This window comes from Hemiscyllium ocellatum, chromosome 3 (assembly GCF_020745735.1).
Source record: "Hemiscyllium ocellatum isolate sHemOce1 chromosome 3, sHemOce1.pat.X.cur, whole genome shotgun sequence".
Lineage (NCBI taxonomy): Eukaryota > Metazoa > Chordata > Chondrichthyes > Orectolobiformes > Hemiscylliidae > Hemiscyllium > Hemiscyllium ocellatum.
In genome coordinates, this window is record NC_083403.1 from 29,753,801 (window position 1) to 29,769,295 (window position 15,495).

At 42.1% G+C, this 15,495-nt stretch overlaps 1 protein-coding gene across 1 annotated transcript in view; it reads left to right on the top strand.

The window, feature by feature from the left end:
- ak9 (adenylate kinase 9) overlaps positions 1 to 15,495 on the top strand; it is a 269,696-nt gene that overhangs the window by 4,402 nt on the left and 249,799 nt on the right. The window contains exons 2-6 of the mRNA XM_060854563.1: positions 1,512 to 1,643; positions 1,902 to 1,965; positions 2,055 to 2,107; positions 2,833 to 2,929; positions 13,849 to 13,961. Coding sequence (XP_060710546.1) covers positions 1,512 to 1,643; positions 1,902 to 1,965; positions 2,055 to 2,107; positions 2,833 to 2,929; positions 13,849 to 13,961 — 459 coding nt within the window. The remainder of the gene's footprint in view (positions 1 to 1,511; positions 1,644 to 1,901; positions 1,966 to 2,054; positions 2,108 to 2,832; positions 2,930 to 13,848; positions 13,962 to 15,495) is intronic.

Genomic DNA, 15,495 nt, shown 5'->3' on the forward strand with positions numbered 1-15,495 from the left:
ATTGTTGTAGAAGAGGTGTTGTTGCTTATTCTCACTGATCGCAGTCTGTGGATCAGGAAGTCAGGGGGCCAGTTGTGGAGGATAGAGTAATGACCTCTGAGTTTGGACATTAGTTTGATTGGAAGTATAGCGTTGAAGGTGGAACTGTAGTCAATACATAGGAGCTGACATAGGTATCTTTGGCATCCAGATGTTCCAGGGATGAGGGTAGGGCCAGGGAGATGGCATCTGCTGTGGGACCTATTGCAATGGTAGACGAATTTCAAGGAAGCATGGCAGACTTGGGAGGCTAGAGTTGATATGAGGAGAAAATGAGGACTGCAGATGCTGGAGATCAGAGCTGAAAATGTGTTGCTGGAAAAGTGCAGCAGGTCAGGCAGCATCCAAGGAACAGGAGAAGCTGAAGAAGGGCTTATGCCCGAAACGTCGAATCTCCTGATCATTGGATGCTGCCTGACCTGACCTGCTGTGCTTTTCCAGCAACACATTTTCAGTAGAGCTGATATGAGCCAGAACTAACCTCTCGAAGCACCTTATAAGTATGGAAGTCAGAGCCACTGGACGGTAGTCATTCAAGCACACTGTATGAGTTTTCTCTAGTACCAGGATGATCGTGGCTTTGAAGAAGGTGCAACTTCAGGTTGTGATAAGTTAAAGATATCAGTGAGTACACCCGCTAGCCGTTTCTCACTGAATCTGAGTGCATAGGAGGTGACTCCATCTTGGCCAGCCACTTTCATTAAAGGCCGATCTGACGTCTGCAGTGGAAACAGGTGGGAACACCTGAGGGAACAGGTATATCCTAGGCTGTCTGGGCAGGTGTCCATTGCATTGACCTTCTGGTTGAACTGAGCATAAAATACATTGAGCATGTCAGAGAGAGATGTATTTTTGTTCGCTATTCTGTTTTGCTTCACTTTGTAGCCCATGATGCCGTGTAGACCTTGCCACAAATGGTTGGTTTCCGCGTGGTTAATTTAGGTCTATAGCTTAGTCTGATAGTGCCTCTAGGCGTGTCTAACGGCCTTACCGAGGTCGCATCAGAATTTCCAGTAAAGGTATCACATGTTAGTACCTCAGTAAGCAATGGACCTCCCTGTTCATCCATCTTCAATAAGAATATTTAAACTACAAATCTAAATGTATCGGCATTTAATTTTTAGATAACACACCTGTTAATATCTAAATGGTTAACTGATAAATTTTTAATAGTTTGAAAATTTTAAACGATAGGTACATCATTAGAATCCAGCTTGTGATATTGGATGTGAAAAATATATACTCCTTCTTTAGAGGAACTAGAAATCAGGAACTATCTTCTTCCTTTTGATATGGGTGAAGGAACAGTAAAATTAAAGCCATGCATGAGAACAAACTCCTCTCATAATCAGAGATTATTTAATCTTTTAGTTTAATCTTTATTTAATCAGAGTACCTGATCAGAGATTATTTAATATTTAATCTTTTCTCCAAATGAACTGATCTAAAATAACTACTGTTCCTAACAATAGGTGGTTGATGACGAGGCATCCAGAAAACGTATAAAGAAACCGCTAGTCTTTGCAGATCTCCTTGATGAAGATGAAGTTGAGAGAAAAGTTTTGCTGTCAAAACCAACATGTTTCTTAATTGTGGGAAAACCAGTAAGCAATTATAATCTTATTAATGTAATATTGAGCATCACTTGAAAATCTATTTCCACTGCAATAATTTTAGTAATGCTTTTTGCTTTAGGAATGGGTGTTACAAAAAAGTATTGCAGATATGTATAATCAAGTCATCTGTATTCCAATATTATTCAAGTTACTTATCCAAGGTTTTTAATGATCTAATAACTTGTGTGAATTTAATATTTAGAAATCAACCAATTCTATAACTAATGAATGATTTTTTATTTGCAGTCTGTTGGGAAAAAAACTTTAGGTAAAAACTTAGCACAGGCATGGAACTCGATATTAGTTGAACGTAAGTATGAGATTAAAAATTGCATTGCAATGATATCCTTATTCTTTTAAAGTACTTAATGTAACATGTATTTGATCTTCTGATTTTAGCTCACCAACTTGTACAAGAAAGCATTGATGCAAACACAGAAATTGGGAAACAGGTAAAGAAATATTTGCTGGAAAGAAATAGAGAACTTTTTTTTAGAGTAATGTAACTTTTAGAAGGTAAATTGTTCCAAATACATTATTCATGTGAAGCTGTGATATAATGGCTAAATGAAATTGACTCTCAACATTGTTTTAAACAATAAGGTAAAACTGAAAAATTTATATTTATTATTTAACCAAAACACTCATAATGCAAATAGGTATTGACAATTATCAAGATTTTCCCATGAGTGATTTCATTTCATAAATATTATTGTAGAATATGATTTGAGTCAGTTTGTCTTTGCTGACCTCTGTCCACAGAGTTCCATCAGTGTGTTAATATACTACTGTTCTTGCTCCAGACCTCTGTAGAAATTGAGTACAGACGTTTGTAGTACCAGTACTGTCCTCATCGCAGTGGCCAAAAAAGATTTGGGATCGATTTTGAAAGAAATCCAAATTTCTAATTTGAAATTTGAATCCAGAGATTTGTCTGCAAAATTGCATTGACATTTGCACCTTTGACAAATTTTATCAAGTTTTATTTTGCCTGTAACTCCAATAAATATTATGTTGTGTATCTGGATTTTAACATGCATTCCTTCTTACAAAAATGCACCCCAGAAAATATTCACACTGAACGTATTGAAATCAAATTAAGCATCCTGCAGTGCAAGTATACAAGGCCTGAAGAACTTTATTCAAAATTGGTATATTATCACAAATATTCTTTTAGTTTCAGGAGTGCCTATTTAGGGGTGAGAGCATTTATGAGGAACTGATAATAAACTTGATGTTGGACAAACTCCGCTCTCCAGAGGTTGCTCATAGAGGTGAGTATAACATTAAGTATTTGCATTCATCGAGTCATAGAGGAATACAGCACAGAAATAGACCCTTCAGGTGAACTTGTCCACGCCAACCAGACATGCTAAGTTAATTTAGTCATATTTACCAGCATTTCGCTCATATCCTTCTGTACCCTTCCTATATATTGTACCTATCCAGATGCCTTTCAAATGTTGTAACTATATCAACCTCCACCATCTCTGGCAGCTCGTTCCATAAATGTTCCACTCTCTGTGTGAAAAAGTTGTCTCTTAGGTCCCTTTCAAATCTTTGCCCCCTCACCATCAAGTCCAGAAATAATGGTCTTGATTTCAAGAGCACAACCCCAGTAAGTTGTGAGAATAGATGTGTGCAATAGAAGTAACTGCAAGATCTGCAAAGTTATCCGTTCAGGATTTTAAACATTCTGACTTTCCAAAGTATGAAATGGAAGTTGAAATTTTTCTCCCAAAAAACTGATGAACAGGTAAGATACCTTGACAGCAAAGCTGCATAATCAGATTTTTTTAAACGTTATTATAACTTGTTTTTCTGCTTTCAGAAATAACTTGTAAAGCATGTTATTTAGATTTTGTAAAATTATTGTCATACAAGTAATGCCATGGTGTTGTTGTAGGTCTTTACAGCTATATTTTAAATGCTATCTTTTTAAAAGGAAAACTAGAGTTCAAGATTGTTCCAAGGACTACAAAACAGTTTTTTTTAATCTCCTGAGGACAAAATTAACTTTTGATTTGAATATGACTGACTGAGGTTTTGGCCAGGGGATAAATAAACTCCCTAGATACCTTCATTTTGTGTTAAGATGCAGATTGCCTTTTGAGAAATAAAGGTTTACAGCTAGCCAAAACTACAAATACAGATGCATAACAGACTGTTGTTTTAATTACCACAAGATTTTATTTGGAGCACGGGTCCACATTTAGAGTCATAGAGGTGTACAGCATGGAAACAGACCTTTCAATCCAATTTGTCTATGCCGACCAGATATGCCAAACCAATCCCACCAGGCAGCACCCAGCCCATACCCTCCAAACCCTTCTTATTCATATACCCATCCAGATGCCTTTTAACTGTTGCAATTGTACAAATCTCCACTACTTCCTCTGGCAGCTCATTCCATACAGGTACCACACTCTGTGTGAAAAGTTGCCCCTTAGGTTTGTTTTTCCCCGATCACCCTAAACCTATGCCCTCTAGTTCTGGACTCCCCCAACCCAGTGAAAAACCTTTGTCTATTTTTCTATCCATGTCCCTCATGATTTTATAAACCTCGATAAGGTCACCTCTCAGCCTCCAACTCTGCAGGAAAACAGCCCTAGCCTATTCAACCTCTCTCTATTAGCTCAAATTTTCCAACCCTGGAAACATCCTTGTAAATCTTTTCTGTACCCTTTCAAGTTTCACAACATCTTTCTGATAGGAAGGAGACCAGAATTGCAAGCAATATTCCAACAGTGACCTAACTAATGTCCTGTACAGCCGCAACATGACCTCCCAATTCCTGTACTCAATACTCTGATCAATAAAGGAAAGCATACCAAGCGTCTAGGACCTTACCATTAAGTGTATCAGTCTTGCTAAAGTTTGATTTTCCAAAGTGCGGCGCCTCACATTTATGTAACTTAAACTCCATCTGCAACTTCTCAGCCCATTGGCCCATCTGATCAAGATCACGTTGTAATCTGAGGTACCCTTCTTCGCTGTCCATTACACCTCTAATTTTGGTGTCATCTGCAAACTTACTAACTATACCTCTTATGCACACATCCAATTCATTTATACAAATGATGAAAAGTAGTGAATCCAGCACCATTCCTTATGGCACTCCACTGGTCACAGGCCTCCAGTCTAAAAAACAACCCTCTACCACTACCCTCTGTCTTCTACCTTTGAGTCAGTTCTGTATCCAAATGGCAAGTTCTCCCTGTATTCCATGAGATCGAACCTTGCTAACCAGTCTCCCATGGTGAATCTTGTTGAACGCCTTACTGAATTCCATATAAATCACATTTGCGCTCTGCCCTCATCAATCTTCTTTGTTACTTCTTCAAAAACCTCAATCAAGTTTGTGAGGCATGATTTCCTAAGCACAAAGCCATGGTGACTATCCCTAATCAATCCTTGCCTTTCCTAATACATATACATCCAGTCCCTCAGGATTCCCTCCAACAACTTGCCCACCATCGACGTCAGTCTCACTGGTCTATAGTTCCCTGGCTTGTCCTTACCACTTTTCTTAATCAGTGGCACCACATTAGCCAACTTGCAGTCTTCCGGCACCTCACCCTATGACTATTGATGATGCAAAAATCTCAGTAAGAGGCCCAGCAATCACTTCTCTAGCTTCCCACAGAGTTCTAGGGTACACCTGATCAGTTCCTGGGGACTTATCCACTTTTATGTATTTCAAGACATCCAGCACTTCCTTCTCTGTAATACTTTTCAAGATGTCACCATCTATTTCCCTATATTCTATATCTTCCATGTCCTTTTTCACTGTAAATACTGATGCAAAATACACATTTAGTATCTCCCCCATTTTCTGTGGCTCCACACAAAGGCCACCTTGCTGATCTTTGAGGGGCCCTATTCTCTCCCTAGTTACCCTTTTGTCCTTAACATATTTGTAAAAACCCTTTGGATTCTCCTTAATTCTATTTGCCAAAGCTATCTCATGTCCCTGATTTGCCCTCCTGATTTCCCTATTGCCTTTATACTCTTCCGAGGATTCACTCGATCTATCCTGTCTACACTGTCTACGGACTCTTGTTACCTCATTTAATGATTAGATTAGATTAGATTTCTGAAGGCTTCCCATTTTAAAGCCGTCCCTTTACCTGCAAACTTCTGCCCCCAATCAGCTTTTGAAAGTTATAGAGTCATAGAGATGTACAGCATGGAAACAGACCCTTCGGTCAACCTGTCCATGCCGACCAGATATCCCAACCCAATCTAGTCCCAACTGCCAGCACCCAGCCCATATCCCTCCAAACCCTTCCTATTCATATACCCATCCAAATGCCTTTTAAATGTTGCAGTTGTACCAGCCTCCACCACTACCTCTGGCAGCTCATTCCATACTCATACGACCCTCTGCGTGAAAGAGGGTCCCTTAGGTCCCTTTCATATCTTTTCCCTCTCACCCTAACTCTTGCCCTCCATTTCTGGACTCCCCCACCCCAGGGAAAAGACTTTGTCTATTTATCCTATCTATGTCCCTCATAACTTTGTAAACCTCTATAAGGTCACCCCTCAGCCTCTGATGCTCCAGGGAAAACAGCCCCAGCCTGTTCAGCCTCTCCCTGTAGCTCAGATCCTCCAACCCTGGCAACATCCTTGTAAATCTTTCTGAACCCTTTCAAGTTGAACAATATCTTTCCGATAGGAAGGAGACCAGAATTGCAAGCAATATTCCAACAGTAGCCTAACCAATGTCCTGTTTGGCGGAACATGACCTCCCAACTCCTGTACTCATACTCTGACCTATAAAGGGAAGCATACTAAACACCTTCTTTACTGTCCTATCTACCTGCGACTCCACTTTCAAGGAGCTATGAATCTGCACTCCAAGGTAACTTTGTTCAGCAACACTCCCTCGGACCTTATCATTAAGTGTGTAAGTCCTGCTAAGATTTGCTTTTCCAAAATGCAGCACCTCACATTTATCTGAGTTAAACTCCATCTGCCACTTCTCAGCCTATTGGCCCATCTGATCAAGATCCTGATGTAATCTGAGGTAACCTTCTTCGCTGTCCACTACACCTCCAATTTTGGTGTCATCTGCAAACTTACTAACTGTACCTCTTATGCTCGTATCCAAATCATTTATGTAAATAACAAAAAGTAGAGGACCCAGCACTGATCCTTATGGCACTCCACTGGTCACAGGCCTCCAGTCTGAAAAACAACCCTCCACCACCACCCTCTGTCTTCTACCTTTGAGCCAGTGCTGTATCCAAATGGCTAGTTCTCCTTTTATTCAGTGAGAGCTAATCTTGCTAATCAGTCTCCCATAGGAAACCTTGTTGAACGCCTTACTGCAATCCATATAGATCACATCTACCACAATGCCCTCATCAATCCTCTTTGTTACTTCTTCAAAAAACTCAATCAAGTTTGTGAGACATGATTTCCCAAGCACAAAGCGATGTTGACTATCCTTAATCAGTCCTTGCCTTTCCAAATATATGTATGTCCTGGCCCTCAGGATTCCCTCCAACAACTTGCCCACCACCAACGTCAGGCTCAATGAGCTATAGTTCCCTGGTGTGTCCTTTATACCCTTCTGAAAGTGTGCCACCATGTCAGCCAACCTCCAGTCTTCCAGCACCTTCTTGTGAATATCAATGATACAAATATCTCAGCAAGAGGCCCAGCAATCACTTCTCTAGCTTCCCACAGAGTTCTGGGCACACCTGATCAGGTCCTGGGAAAATATTCACTTTTATGCATTTCAAAACATCCAGCACTTCCTCCTCTGTAACATGAACATGTTGCAAGGTGTCACCATCTGTTTCACTACTTTCTATATCTTCTATATCCTTTTCCACAGTAAATACTGATGCCAAATACTCGTTTAGTATCTCCCCATTTTCTGCGGCTCCACACAAAGGCCGTCTTGCTGATCTTTGAGGGACCCTACTCTCTCCATAGTTATCCTTTTGTCCTTAATGTATTTGTAAAAACCCTTTGGATTCTCCTTAACTCTATTTGCCAAAGCTATTTCATGTCCCCTTTTTGCCCTCCTGATTTCCCTCTTAAGTATACTCCTACTGCCTTTATATTCTTCCAAGGATTCACTCTATCTATCCTGTGCTTCCTTCTTTTTCTTAACCAAACCCTTAATTTCTTTAGTCATCCAGCATTCCCTATATGTACCAGCCTTTCCTTTCACCCTGACAGGAATATACTTTCTCTGGACTCTCGTTATCTCATTTCTAAAGGCTTCCCATTTTCCAGTTATCTCTTTACCTGTGAACATCTGATCCCAATCAGCTTTTGAAAGTTCTTGCCTAATATCATCAAAATTGATCTTTCTCCAATTTAGAACTTCAACTTTTAGATCTGGCCTATCCTTTTCCATCACTATTTTAAATCTATAGAGTTATGGTCGCTGGCCCCAAGGTGCTCCCCCACTGACACCTCAGTCACCTGCCCTACCTTATTTCCCAAGAGTAGGTCAAGCTTTGCACCTTCTCTAGTAGGTACATCCACATACTGAATCAGAAAATTGTCTTGTACGCACATAACAAATTCCTCTCCATCTAAACCTTTAACACTCTGGCAGTTCCAGTCTATGTTTGGAAAGTTAAAATCCCCTACCATAACCACCCTATTATTCTTCCACATAACTGAGATCTTCTTACAAATTTGTTTCTCATTTTCCCTTAATTATTAGGGAATCTATAATACAATAGTATTCCTGGTGAAGGGCTTATGCCTGAAACGTCGAATTTCCTGTTCCTTGGATGCTGCCTGACCTGCTGCGCTTTAACCAGCAACACATTTTCAATCTATAATACAATCCCAATAAGGGGATCATCCCTTTTTTATTTCTCCGTTCCACCCCAAATAACTTCTTTGGATGTTTCCGGGAATACCCTCCCTCAGTACAGCTGTAAAGCTATCCCTTATCAAAAACGCCACTCCCCCTCCTCTCTTGCTTCCATTTTTGTTCTTCCCGTAGTATTTGTATCCAGCCCCATCCATCCCTGAGCCATACTTCTGTAATTGCTATGAAATCCCAGTCTCATGTTCACAACCATGTCCTGAATTCATCTGCCTTCCCTGTTAGACTTCTTGCATTGAAATAAATGCAGTTTAATTCATCAGTCCTACCTTGTTCTCTGATTTGTCCCTGCCTGCCCTGACTGTTTGACTCGCCTTTGTTCTCAATTGTACCAGTCTCAGATTGATCTCTTTCCTCAATATCTCCCTGGGTCCTAGTCCCCCTCACCTTACTGGTTTAAATCCTCCTGAGCAAATCTCCCTGCCAGTATATGAGTCCCCTTCCAATTTAGGTGCAGTCCGAACTTTTTGTCCATGTCACTTCTACCCCAGAAGAGCTTACAATGATCCAAAAGTGTGAATCCTTTTCCCATACACCAGTTCCTCAGCCATGCATTCATCTGCTCTATCCTCCTATTCTTGCCCTCACTAGCAGATATTACTACTCTCGAGGACCTCCTTTTTAAATTCCTGCCTAACTCTCTGTAATCTCCCTTCAGAATCTCAACCTTTTCCCTTCCTATGTCATTGGTTCCAATGTGTACAATGACCTCTTGCTGGTCCCTCTCCCCCTTGAGAACATTCTGCACACTCACTGAGACATTCTTGATCCTGGCAGCACACCATTCTGATTTTTCGCTGCTGGCCACAGAAATGTCAGCCTGTACCTTGGACTAGAGAGTCCGCTAACACAATTGATCTCTTGGAACCTGATGTACCCCTCATTGCGTTAGAGCCAGTCTCAAGACCAGAAACTTGGCTGTTTGTGCTACGTTCCCCTGAGAATCCATCATCTCCTACATTTTCCAAAACAGCATACTTGTTTGAAATAGGGATAGCCACAGAAGACGCCTGCACTAACTGCCTATCTCTCTTACTTTTCCTGGAGTTAACCACTTGTTACAAGATAACATTGGTAAGGTGGCCATTTTTGCTAGTAATTAAAAATTATAGCAGGAAATTTCCAATTATTTCCGAACAGAATTCTCTTAATGAGAGAGAATAAGCAAAACTATCTGACTGCTACTGTGAAGTAAGCTGTCAAATTGCTAATCACAGTATCTTGAAAGAGAAAGAAGGATTCTTTCACCTCTAACCTGTTGCATCTTCAAGTTTACCTGAGAAATTTACCTTCGGACTGGTCAACCATTGAAACTGTCATAGCTACTGGGAAATTTCTGCACATCTTCACTTAAACCAAAGTAATAACTGAAAAAGAAATATCATATCTGCACCGAAATTGACAGCAAGTTAAATTTCATTTGGATTATTCATGTTTTATTTTCATCTCGACATGTAGGTTTTTGTTTATATCATTGAACAATGTGAATGAGAAATGGTGATTTTATCAATCTTTGGAAAATGGTGTGAGAAATAAAATAACTTTCATGTTAAATATATAAAAGCTTGCTGTTGAGTTATTTAAGCTGACCGAATCATTGTGAGGAAAAGAAAATGCACACAATCTTGGGCAAATAAAAGGAGACACTCAAAAATTATTCATGGTACTATTCATCCGCATTGTATTGAAAAGATTTGCAGAGACTGAGACTAATGTTTATGATGACACAAAGCTAGATGGAATTATCAGCTGTGTGGAGAACGTCATCAGTTGCAAAAAGACGGAGGACGAGCGAAATTTGTTATTTGGTTAATTAGTTAATTGAGTGATTTGGTGGTGTGCTTTTGGAAAAGAAAGACGTGCATTCTTGTGGTCAGTGGTTGTAATTGGGTGATTGGGTTACTGGTTAACTTAGTGAATTTCAGAAATAACAAAAAAAAGAGCTGGTTCATGCAACCGTGTTCTTGTGTCCTTAGTAAGAGAATATGTGGAGTCGACCAGTATTCTTAAAGTTTTTAGAAAGAAGTGAGCACGGCGAAGGCTTGAAATGCATCATCTCTCCTTCTAGCATGATTTTGGCTTAGTCTCCAACCTTGGTCCTCCCTTGATTTTTTGTTTGTTTTTGTCATACTATCCCCAATGTATGGAATTTGTATTAATTTGTCAATTGACTGTTGTGATCAATTGATGTGCATTTTTAAAATAAGACAAAAAGCTGAATTCTTCAGGAGAACTGATAAATTCGTGGTGGATTAATTTATGAAAAGGAAGCTGAATTCTTGTGTCTATGCCTAAGTGTCCTTGAAGAGAGAATGTTGTGTTTATTGGTATTCTCAGAGCTTTTAGAGATAGGTGGACACTGTGGGATGGGAGAAGGGGGCTGCTAGGGTGCACCATCTCCCACTCCAACATTATTTTCATTCAGTCCCCTCTCTTGTTACCTTCCCTTCTTGATGTTTTTGTTGTCACTGTTGCTGGTAGGCAGTGATTATAGTAATTGGTTAATTAGATGATTGTTTAATGGGTGATGAATTTCTAAAATAAAAAGAAGTGCTGGCTTCTTTTCCTATGGAGAGTTTGCTTCTTGATAGGGAATGGGTCCAGAGGGGCAAGATGAAAATTAATGTTTGTGCTAAACCATAGCGTTACAATAAAAAAACCCTTGCAATTCAACATTTGGACATTGCTTTGTTAAATGTGCTCTACCCAAGGGTTTGACTTTGATTTATTGTTGTCATATGACACAGTGAAAGGTATTGTTTTGTGTGCTATATAGGCAGATCATACCATATAACATGCAGCAGAATAGCAGAACAATGCAAAGTAATGTTCCTGAAGAAGGGCTTGTGCCTGAAACATCAATTCTCCTGCTCCATGGATGCTGCCTGACCTGCTGCGCTTTTCCAGCAACACATTTTTCAGCAAAGTAATGTTATAGTGTCAGAGAAGTTGCGGAGAGAGAGAGATCAACATTAACATTCCAGAGATCTATTCAAAAGTCTGAAATTAATGGGGAAGAAGCTGTTCTTGAATTTGCTTATATGTGTATTCAACAGAAGAGGGTGGAAGAGAGGGTCTTTGATTATGTTGATTATTTTCCCAAGGCAGTAGGAAGTATAGATGGTGTCAATGGATGCAAGGGTGATTTGTGTGAAGCTGCAAATGTGTTGCTGGTCAAAGCACAGCAGGCCAGGCAGCATCTCAGGAATAGAGAATTCGACGTTTCGAGCATAAGCCCTTCATCAGGAATAAGAGAGAGAGAGCCAAGCAGGCTAAGATAAAAGGTAGGGAGGAGGGACTAGGGGGAGGGGCGATGGAGGTGGGATAGGTGGAAGGAGGTCAAGGTGAGGGTGATAGGCCGGAGTGGGGTGGGGGCGGAGAGGTCAGGAAGAGGATTGCAGGTTAGGAGGGCGGTGCTGAGTTGAGGGAACCGACTGAGACAAGGTGGGGGGAGGGGAAATTAGGAAGCTGGAGAAATCTGAATTCATACCTTGTGGTTGGAGGGTTCCCAGGCGGAAGATGAGGCGCTCCTCCTCCAGCCGTCGTGTAGTTGTGTTCTGCCGGTGGAGGAGTCCAAGGACCTGCATGTCCTCGGTGGAGTGGGAGGGAGAGTTAAAGTGTTGAGCCACGGGGTGATTGGGTTGGTTGGTTCGGGCGGCCCGGAGGTGTTCTCTGAAGCGTTCCGCAAGTAAGCGGCCTGTTTCACCAATATAGAGGAGGCCACATCGGGTGCAGCGGATGCAATAGATGATGTGTGTGGAGGTACAGGTGAACTTGTGGCGGATATGGAAGGATCCCTTGGGGCCTTGGAGGGAAGTGAGTGTGGAGGTGTGGGCGCAAGTTTTACATTTCCTGCGGTTGCAGGGGAAGGTGCCGGGGGTGGAGGTTGGGTTGGTGGGGGGTGTGGATCTGACGAGGGAGTCACGAAGGGAGTGGTCCTTGCGGAACGCTGATAGGGGAGGGGAGGGAAATATATCCTTGGTGGTGGGGTCCATTTGGAGGTGGCGGAAATGACGGCGGATGATACATTGTATGCGGAGGTTGGTGGGGTGGTAGGTGAGAACCAGTGGGGTTCTGTCTTGGTGGCGGTTGGAGGAGCGGGGCTCAAGGGCAGAGGGGCGGGAAGTGGAGGAGATGCGGTGGAGGGCATCGTCGATCACGTCTGGGGGGAATCTGCGGTCCTTGAAGAAGGAGGCCATCTGGGCTGTGCGGTGTTGGAATTGGTCCTCCTGGGAGCAGATGCGGCGGAGATGAAGGAATTGGGAATATGGGATGGCGTTTTTACAGGGGGCAGGGTGGGAGGAGGTGTAGTCCAGGTAGCTGTGGGAGTCAGTCGGTTTATAATAGATGTCTGTGTTGAGTCGGTCGCCCAAGATAGAAATGGAAAGGTCTAGGAAGGGGAGGGAGGAGTCTGAGACAGTCCAGATGAATTTCAGGTCGGGATGGAAGGTGTTAGTAAAGTTGATGAACTGTTCAACCTCCTCGTGGGAGCACGAGGCAGCGCCGATATAGTCATCGATGTAGCGGAGGAAAAGGTGGGGGGTGGTGCCAGTGTAGTTGCGGAAGATGGACTGTTCCACATATCCTACGAAGAGACAGGCATAGCTGGGGCCCATGCGGGTGCCCATGGCAACTCCTTTAGTTTGGAGGAAGTGGGAGGATTGAAAAGAGAAGTTATTCAGGGTGAGGACCAGTTCAGTCAGTCGAAGGAGGGTGTCAGTGGAAGGGTACTGGTTGGTGCGGCGGGAAAGGAAGAAGCGGAGGGCTTTGAGTCCTTCGTGATGGGGGATGGATGTCCATAGTGAAAATAAGGCGTTGGGGACCGGGGAAGCGAAAATCCTGGAGGAGGTGGAGGGCGTGGGTGGTGTCCCGAACGTAGGTGGGGAGTTCTTGGACTAAAGGGGACGGAATTGGCTATGTTCACAACTCTCTGTAGTTTCTTGCGGACTTGGGAAGAGGAGTTGCCATTCCATGCTGTGATGCATCCAGACAGGGTGCTTTCTATTGTGCATCTATAAAAATTGCTAAGATTTTTTGTGCAGATGCCGAGTTTCCTTAGCCTCCTGCAAAAATCGAGATGTTGTTGTGCTTTCTTGACCATCGCGTCAATGTGGGTGGACCAGGACAGTTTTCACTGTCATTCAGTACATTCAGGATTAGGGTAAATAGACTTTAGCTTTCGAGGATTATAGGGAGCAACAGGAATGTTTGTATTAAAGATCATCAGCTATCTTGAATTAAATAGTAACTGAAATTGAGCATGTCTATTGCCTACTCCTGTTCCTATCTCTTATGTCATTAAGTGCTAATAAACAATACTTCTCTTTTTAGGTTATGTTTTATGTGATCTTCCTTGCCTTTCCGAGAACTACTTGAAGATTCCAGAACAAATACAACTCATAAAGAGTATAGATCTAAAACCTGACTTTATCATTAATATCAAGGTAAAACAACTCCTATTTTAATAAATTAATCTATTGAGCAAAGTAATCCATTACACTTGTCATGGCCAAATCAGGACAGGTGAACAAACTTCTCTCTCCACTCCAATCTTGATCTTATATAATAGAGTTTGTATTTAAATGATATTGCCTAATATTGACGTTTCACAGATTATCAAGAATCTTATTTACAGCTGAAGGATCAATTTACATAATAGTTATTGTTTCTAGCTGAACAGTCATGGCTGATTGATCGCTGAAGTGTAGGCGGGAATGTGAAGTTAAGACCACAATCAGATCAGCCTTTCACTTACAGCAGAGCAATCTCGAGGGGTGAAATTATCTATTCCAGCTCCTAATTTATATAATTTGTATGTTCCCTGTAGACAGTGGTGTTAATTCATTGTCGTCCCTTCAAAAACTCTCATCTTGCAACAATGAAGTATTCTGATGGATATTTAATTTTCAAATCCTGAAGATTTTAGAAAAAGAGAAGGGGGGTTAGTTTCTGTTGTATCTGTTAGAGACAAGAAAAGCTGCAGATGTTGGAATCCAAAGAAGACAAGCAAAAGGCTGGAAGAACACAGCAAGCCAGGCGCTACAGGAGGTGGAGAAGTGGACTTTTCGAGTATAGCCCTTCTTCAGGACTGGAGGTGGGAGGAAGGGGAGCTGCGATAAAGAGAGTGGGTGGAAGGATAATGGGTGGGGAGAGGGGTGGAGTGGTGAGGAAGTGATAGGTAAATCCCAGTGGTGGGCATGACCAGGTTGGTTGATGGGAGGAGCTGAAAATGTGTTAACTGGAAAAGCGCAGCAGGTCAGGCAGCATCCAAAGAGCAGGAGAATTGATGTTTCGAGCATGAGCCCTTCTTCAGGATCTCCAGCATCTGCAGTCCTCACTTTCTCCTGGTTGATGGGAGGAGTCAATCTGGTTGTTAATTGGAAGGAGGGGTCAGTCGGAGGGATGGAAGGGAGGAGGCAGGACTGGAAAGGAGGTCGGAGGATGGGTGGGAAGAGTGTTTGAAATTGGATAACTCAATGTCGAATAAAAGCAAATTACTGCGGATGCTGGAATCTGAAACCAATAGAGAAAATGCTGGAAAATCTCAGCAGGTCTGGCAGCAGCTGACGTTCCGAGTCTAACTGACCCTTTGTCAAAGCTTGTTGGAAAAGAAGGAGCACATATTAAGAGCACCACTTTGGAAAGGGGCCTCATCGGAACAAATGCAGTGGAGGTGATGGAGCTGAGAGAAAGGGATAGAGTCCTTACAGGACGTAGGGTGAGAAGAACTGTAGTCCAGATAGCTGTGGGAGTCAGTGGGCTTGTAATGGATATTAGTGGATAGACTATTGCCGGAAATGGAGACAGAAAGGTCAAGGAAAGGAAGGCAAGTGTCAGAGATGGACCAGGTGAAGATGATGGAGGCCTGGAAACTGGAAGCGAAGTTTATGAAATTTTCCAGGTCAGGACGAGAGCATGAAGCTGCACCGAAATAGTCATCGATTCACCGATAAAGCAGTTGTGGGAGGGGACTCGGGT